The sequence below is a fragment of the Montipora foliosa genome, chromosome 5, assembly GCF_036669935.1.
Source record: "Montipora foliosa isolate CH-2021 chromosome 5, ASM3666993v2, whole genome shotgun sequence".
Taxonomy (NCBI): domain Eukaryota; kingdom Metazoa; phylum Cnidaria; class Anthozoa; order Scleractinia; family Acroporidae; genus Montipora; species Montipora foliosa.
Window position 1 is genome coordinate 28021919 of NC_090873.1, and position 7500 is coordinate 28029418.

The 7500-nt window shown below is 40.7% G+C and overlaps 1 protein-coding gene and 4 non-coding genes across 5 annotated transcripts in view; 1 reads left to right on the plus strand and 4 right to left on the minus strand.

Annotated features, from left to right (window-relative positions):
• Positions 1–68, minus strand: part of Trnav-gac (transfer RNA valine (anticodon GAC)) — a 73-nt gene extending 5 nt beyond the window's left edge. Inside the window, exon 1 of the tRNA in view lies at positions 1–68. This exon is cut by the window's left edge and continues 5 nt beyond it. This is a non-coding gene — a tRNA (tRNA-Val).
• LOC138003082 (thioredoxin domain-containing protein 5-like) overlaps positions 1–7500 on the plus strand; it is a 24436-nt gene that overhangs the window by 15070 nt on the left and 1866 nt on the right. Inside the window, exons 9-11 of the mRNA XM_068849026.1 lie at positions 1481–1563; positions 2920–3007; positions 5728–5769. Of these exons, the coding sequence (XP_068705127.1) occupies positions 1481–1563; positions 2920–3007; positions 5728–5769 (213 nt within the window). The remainder of the gene's footprint in view (positions 1–1480; positions 1564–2919; positions 3008–5727; positions 5770–7500) is intronic.
• On the minus strand, positions 134–206 carry Trnav-gac (transfer RNA valine (anticodon GAC)). The gene has a single exon. It is a non-coding gene; the product is annotated as a tRNA-Val (tRNA).
• Trnav-gac (transfer RNA valine (anticodon GAC)) lies at positions 272–344 on the minus strand. Its single transcript has one exon. It is a non-coding gene; the product is annotated as a tRNA-Val (tRNA).
• On the minus strand, positions 410–482 carry Trnaa-ggc (transfer RNA alanine (anticodon GGC)). The gene has a single exon. It is a non-coding gene; the product is annotated as a tRNA-Ala (tRNA).

Sequence of the window (7500 nt, forward strand, 5' to 3'; positions counted from 1 at the left end):
TCTACGGGATTTGAGCCCATGACCTCTGCAATGTCAGTGCAATGCTTTACCAACTGAGCTATGAAGCCACTCAGTTGGGAGCAGGTCAAGTAATTTAAGCAATTGTCTCTTCTAGGCAACTGAAAAATTCAGGCAGCTTCTACGGGATTTGAGCCCATGACCTCTGCAATGTCAGTGCAATGCTTTACCAACTGAGCTATGAAGCCACTCAGTTGGGAGCAGGTCAAGTAATTTAAGCAATTGTCTCTTCTAGGCAACTGAAAAATTCAGGCAGCTTCTACGGGATTTGAGCCCATGACCTCTGCAATGTCAGTGCAATGCTTTACCAACTGAGCTATGAAGCCACTCAGTTGGGAGCAGGTCAAGTAATTTAAGCAATTGTCTCTTCTAGGCAACTGAAAAATTCAGGCAGCTTCTACGGGATTTGAGCCCATGACCTCTGCAATGCCAGTGCAATGCTTTACCAACTGAGCTATGAAGCCACTCAGTTGGGAGCAGGTCAAGTAATTTAAGCAATTGTCTCTTCTAGGCAACTGAAAAATTCTGGCAGCTTCTACGGGATTCAAGCCCATGACCTCTGCAATGCCAGTGCAATGCTTTACCAACTGAGCTATGAAGCCACTCAGTTGGGAGCAGGTCAAGTAATTTAAGCAATTGTCTCTTCTAGGCAACTGACAAATTCAGGTAGCTTCTACGGGATTTGAGCCCATGACCATGCTCTGAAGATCCAGAGGTCCATGCCTAACTAATTTTAGTGCCCCAGTGCCATTGTTATTATTATCTATTAATATTTGATATCATTTCTTAGCTGTTAGCTTGTGATACTGAACAAGTTTGATTTCAACTAATTTCTCGCTTCTTGGCTACAGCTACCAAGTAAGCTGTCAAGCATTAGAACTACATGTAAGCTATAGAATAACAGAATTTAAATGGTTTATTATGACAGGAAGCCTGTATGTTGTACGTCAGAAACTGAGCCAATAATGGGTGGCAATGACTCAGTCTTTCTGCATGAATTGATATATGACATGTACCCTGGTCTCAGAGGTTTTTCTTGAGCCGTGAGAGAGTAGCGAGGTGGGGAGAAAGAGAAAAACATTTGGTTTACCTTGGACTTGAATCTCGCTTTCATGCAGATGCCAGGGTCAGGATCTGACCCTCAGGCTCGGATTGGTTGATATTTTAACAAACACGCAAATCAATATGATTGGTTCGTTTAATTGGTAATACCGAGGGGACGCGTGATAGCTAATTTGCCATTGGTCCCTTTTGAAATTGTCAATTTGAGTCGTTTTGACAGCTGGCGTCTGCATGAAAGTGAGATTCAAGTCTAAGATAACCAGAGGTTTCTCTCTTCTCGCCGCTTCGCCACTCTCGCCACTCGTGGCCCTTCGCGGCTCTCTCGCAGCTCAATAAAAACCTCTGAGACCAGGGTATCTAACATGAGGTTCAAAACTATTACTGTTATTCTTTTTTACAGATAGAGCCATTCCAACTAACTGACAGTACTTTTGATGCAATGATCAGCGTCGGGACAACATTTGTTAAGTTCTATGCGCCTTGGTAAGCTTACTTCTGAAATTCAGTCATTTTACGGCTGATAATAGATAGATCAGGCTTCATGTTTATGTGAAGTGGCGAACAGCAGGCTGCTTCTTGTCTCAAGAGCATTAAAATTCCTTATTCTTATCCACCCTTTCTTTTAAGAAGGTACCTGATACCTGTAGCAAACAGGCAAGGAATGAGCTAAGTTTCAAACACGATTCTTCCTTTTTTGTCAATATGCAAATTGTAGTTTGAGGTTTGCAATTTGCCGTAAACTTGATGCTGGATCTGTCTATTGGTTTGTTTTACCTTGAATTGACACGTTCTTCAATTTTAACGCAACCTCAAAGAAATGTGAAAGAATGACATGATCAAGTAGGATAGACCTAATACATTAGCCACTCTCAACAAACTATTTTGATCGTAGTGTCGACGAGGCTTTGTACAGTGTAACTATTCTGACTATCCTGTGAAGAAACTTAAGAGAAATATCGTTATGCTACTACAAGGCTTTTAGGAGAAATGTCCTTGTTCTTTCGTATTGAAGTTTCCTTGAGAATTATGAAACAATGATTGAAGATAAGTTGTGTCCAGAATATCATGGATGGAGCGTGGGCTATTTTAAAAGAGATTGAAAAATTCTTGGTTGAGCTGTTTCAATATTCTTTTGGATCACTGATGATGGGTTCTTTCATATGCACTCGTCCTAAGCAGGCGGTATAAAAGAGCAGTAATAACCACAGGCGCCCAAGCTCAGTGTGAGCATGGCCGACAAAAATATAAGAATTTGTATGGGAATCCCGATAAAAAGCTGAAGAAGATAATTATTTTGAAAAATTCTCAATTAAGAAGCTTAGCCGTATTGCCAACGTGGGTAGCTTCCTTCCTGTGTGGTTATTTTCCAGATCCCACGCGATTTGAGCCATTTCACAATTTTTGGTTTTCAACGGTATAATAAAATCCCAAGGCTGGAAACTAAATTCTCAGGTGCCCCCAATTTGAGTCAAATATTCCTAGATAAAATGTTCCCACGGTCACAATTCCACATCACAATTAATTGACAAAGATTAAACTTTCATTTTAACCCACCATCAACGCAATAGCAGTCCTGCATGCGACCTCAGGCGGTAATATTGCAGGAAAACAGCTTTCGACACGTACGCTTCCACACCACATACTGAGGCCACGGCTTCGACCTTTGATAACGAACTGAGCCTTACCGGGGTGGTAGACCGTAGTTTTGTCAACCGCAAATTTCTTTGGGCGCCTGTGGACTAACTAGCAGATAACAGTCTGTTTCAATGTGGAAAGACAGTTGCTATCGTCTTGATCATCATCGTCATTATCGTTATCCTTGTGTTAATCTGACTGTAGGTGTCGGCACTGTCAGGAACTTGCTCCTATCTGGGATCAGCTCGCCAACAAGTGTGCAGACAGTTCTTCTGGTCCGAGAATTGCCAAGGTTTGGAAGTCATTTGTGAGAAGTCTTTACTGGCTCAGTGATGCATAAGTTTGTTTCAATTGGATCTGTAGAACTGAAACCAAAGTAATGACTTTAGCCACTCACAACATATGCCAATATGGAAAACAACCAATCATAGCGCAAGACAAATGCATTGATCTAGCTCAAAGCGCGGGAAAAACATGTGTGAACAGGGGGCATTACTAAACCACGAAACAGCGAAACGAAACACCGAAACAAGACTTAAATTTGTACCAAGGTTGCGCATCGAGACATGCACGACTGGAGACGGAGCCTACCCTCTTTGCAGATGCCGAAAAATTCTCAACAGGATCAGCATCTGGTGAATTCATTTTGCTTCCTTGTGAGTTTCAGTGTTCGAGAAAAAAAAAGTAAAAAACTGAAACAGCTGTTTCGGTGTTTCGCTGTTTTCTGGTTTAGTAATGCCTGCCAACAGGTCGCAATCAATTGGTTTGGCCTCTACTTGTTAGTGGTTGAAAATGTCATGCAAGATTTTGGTGCCAAGCACTATGCGTAGAAATGCAATGCAGCAATCTTGTGAGTATTTTCAACGCCCCTTTAAGAACTGGTCTCGGGTTTGTTTCACGTGCATGTAAAGGCCCTTCAACATGCATTGAACGCTTTGTTGAACCAAATGTTCGGTGCGTTTGAACAGGTCGTCCAACATTGTTGAAAGCGTAAAAAATGTTGAAAGCTTGTTCAAAGCGTGTTGAATCAACGTTAAATCAGTTTAAACTTTCATTCAACATCGATTCAACTTTTCCTTTGTTCTCGAAAATGTTTAATGGTGTTGAAGTCGTTTGAACACTCTGTTCAACAATTGTAGAACACACGCATGCTCACATCAGGCCACAAAAGTCAATATGGCGTAGTTTATCTGGACGAGAGAGACTGGTTTCTAGTAAGTGTTGGTTCTTCTTATGTTGGCGCAATGTTGGCGCAATGTTGGAACCATTTGAACGGCCTCCGCACAACTTTGTTTTTGCGTCCAACATTTGCCCAACTTCCGTTCAACTTTTGTTGAACCAATGTCGGTCAATGTTTTGCCCAAAATGAAAATAACGGACCTTCAAAGATCGTTGTCGTCAAGCAAAGATATTTTCATAAAAGTTATAAAAACTGTGGATTTGTAATCTTGTATACTTAAAACTTGAAAGGCGAAATCTTGAGCCTTTGGGCTTCAAAGATTGCTTATTTTGATTTTGATTTTGATTTTCTGAAAATATAGCTTTCCTTCTTGCTATCCATTGGTCCAGTAAGGCTAAACGAGCCGGACGCTGCCTCTTAAATGCTGGGGGAAGGCAATTTTTTGGACTCAGCCGTGTGTGAATTCCTTGATATCCAGAAACGCAAGGAATAGCCCTCTTTAGATGTATTAAAATTCAGTCCAAAACAAAAGGCATCATCTTGAGGCTTTTGGGAATAAACTCATACAAATCCTTATATTTATTCCCCAGAGCCTCGAGATGATGGCTTTTGTTGAGAACTGAATTTTAATACATCGAAATTGGTCTATTAGATGCACGCTCAATTTAGTGATATCCAGTGCGAAGTGTCGTGTTAAGTCGAAACGTTTTCTTTCTGTTTCCAACAGAGGTCAGCGTTATTTTTACCTCAGCGCAAAGACAGCTTTCCTTTTTACTCTAGGAAAAGATTGTCGCGAGTGATGTTGAAGTTTGGGATAAAATTGTCCGGCACCTAGTCAACTCAGGCATTTTATTAGACCCACCTGGGGGTAAGATGTTGGTAACCCTGTGTGGCCCCCGCCTTTCAGGATGCAGTGCCGCATTTGTGGAGCGGATTCACGTTACATCTGCGCGCTATTTAATCTGTTGAAATGTTCAAGAAGCCAATCAAGACATTTCTTCTTAGGCAATTTTTTGAGTGATGGTTAATACAAGAGACTTTATAGGGATATTTAGATTTGTAACCTATCATTTCATTTGAATCGGAGATTTTAATGCTGTATTTATTTTATCAAGAGTTGTAAAGCGCAATTGACCTATTAATTTTTTTTGAAATAGCGCTCTGGAAGTAATGAATTGATGATGATGATGATGATGATTATTATTATTATTATAACCTTGCATTTTTGGACATACAGTACTGATCACCTGATTCCTATTACAGCAATTTTGCACTTAAAATGGTTTCAATAAGAGGATGAAGTATTGTTAGAGTCGGCCTTCTTTGTTTTCAACATTTAGTTGTTTTGATTTAGAATTATGAAGTTCACTTATATCTCAGGAAATGTGGCTTTATTGAGCTAGTGTTGGTTCAAAGAATGACCATCGTAATTATGATGTGTATTTGGTAGACCAAATTGGAAAACAGTATACATTGGATTTGTACTGTATTTGTTACTCCGTTCAAATTAAGTTTATTCTGGTCTATTCTTACCTGCGAGTGGTCCGGGTTCGGGTCCCAGCCGGAGACATTGTGTTGTGTTCTTAGGCAAGACACTTTACTCTCACGGTGCCTCTCTCCACCCAGGTGTGTAAATGGGTACCGGCGAATTTAATGCTGGGAGGTAACCCTGCGATGGACTGGCGTCCTATCCTGGGGGGGGGGGGGGGGGGGAGTAGAAATACTCCTAGTCACTTCATGCCATGGAAACCGGGATAAGCTCCGGCCTGATGGGCCTGATGGGCCTTCTGGCTCGTATGCAGTGACTTTTTTATCTGTCTTGTGTTCCCTAGGTTGACTGCACAGAAGAGGAAGAACTTTGTCAAAGTTTTGGCGTAAGTGATTTAATTATTTGTAAAGCATGTTTGCCGCTCCAAAGGAATGCTGCAGAACTCTGAAACCTCGAGTGATTTTTCGGAATTTACTTTTAAAGGCCCATGTTCAACCAACGACATTGGGCGCGTTGAATTTCTCACAGACGGAAAATCCGAAAATCACCGGCGAGTACCCAATCAAAACGATGGAACTAGAAGCGCGCAATGTCTTTTTCGGTAAACATGGGCATGTTAAAGCTTTACTGACAAGAGGAAATAAATCCACCTGTGTTTGAAAAATTAAGAAAACCCTGGAACTGTTTTGTGACCAAAGGTTTAGGAGGAGAGCTAAGAAGAGACAAGTGAAAATGGGTTTGTCTAATGTTTAAAGAGGTGATTCTGAAAACGCTATTGTCTTTGCTAAAACTTAGTATCGTTGACAGGCTGTCGCTTGGTTGATTTTGGACAGGCTCTGAAATAAACACTTTCTTTGGCGTTGAATATTGTGGTAAAAAACGAATCGACAGTGGTTCAGCGTTGTCTGTACTCTTGTCGACAGCGATATTCGTCATCACAGTGGTGATGATGAATACGTGTATCGTTGTCGATTTAAGCAATAGAGGACGTTTTCCGTGTTCCCATAGACCTTATTCATAAATGGCGGTCACATTTATAATTCTTTTGTCCACGTGTAAATTAGCCTACCAAGCCTCATTTTAAAGCAAGAATTCTTTTCAATTCACTGTATGGTAAGGAGGCTTGGTAGGCTAATTTGCACTTCGACAAAAGAATTATAAATTGACCGCCATTTATGAATAAGGTCTATGCCTCATCTAAATACAAGGGGGAGTTGGGAGAATTCGAGACAGTTATGCAAACCCCAGACGCAGTCGAGGGTTTGCAAAACTGTTGAGAGTTCGCCCAACTCCCCCGAGTGTTTAGATGAGACTATGGAAACACGAGAAAAAAGTCCTCTATTGCTTTTATAAAATATTCCTCAAAGATAATTCGACAAATGAAGGTAAATGCTGGTTTTTTTACTTCTTGATTGAAACAGATTTCTTGATACACACTTATATTTTCTACCAGCCAATCAAAACGCGCGTGTGACACTACATAACCGATCAAAATTCGTGTGATGTCACAGCCGTGTTTCCATACTGTCATTTAAACACAGCTATTGACCAATGAGAGTGTGCGTACTGAAAGAGCACAGACAACACGCTGAACCACTTTCGATTTGTTAATTCCCCAGTCCGGATCCTACCACCTGCTTGTGTTCGCCTACGTTTGATAATTCAGTCACTGTACCTTTCTACATCAATCCGCTTCGATTTGAGGTGAAGGAGAAAACGAAGAGCAGGGGGTCAGTGAGCCAACTCAGTCTTATAAAGTGCAACATGTCTGACAGCATCCTTTGTGATTCTTAGTCCACAGATTTATGGTTGCCGAAATGTGTCAATATTCGATATCGCGTAGATGCGTTTGATAATTTCCACATATTGACAATAAAATTCAAATATATTTGAGTTTGTTCAATACATTCGATAAACTTGTAGCAAAATTCAATAAATTCGCCTTGATACGCTTTCGATTCTTTCCTCCATTTATAAAACAATTCAAGCAATATTCATTCGATGATTCCAGCAAAATTTATTCGATAATTCAAGAAATATTCATTCGATAATGCACGTGACCTATCTTCCATATTTGGATAGAGGGCTTGGCAACTGAGATTACTAAATGGCGGTG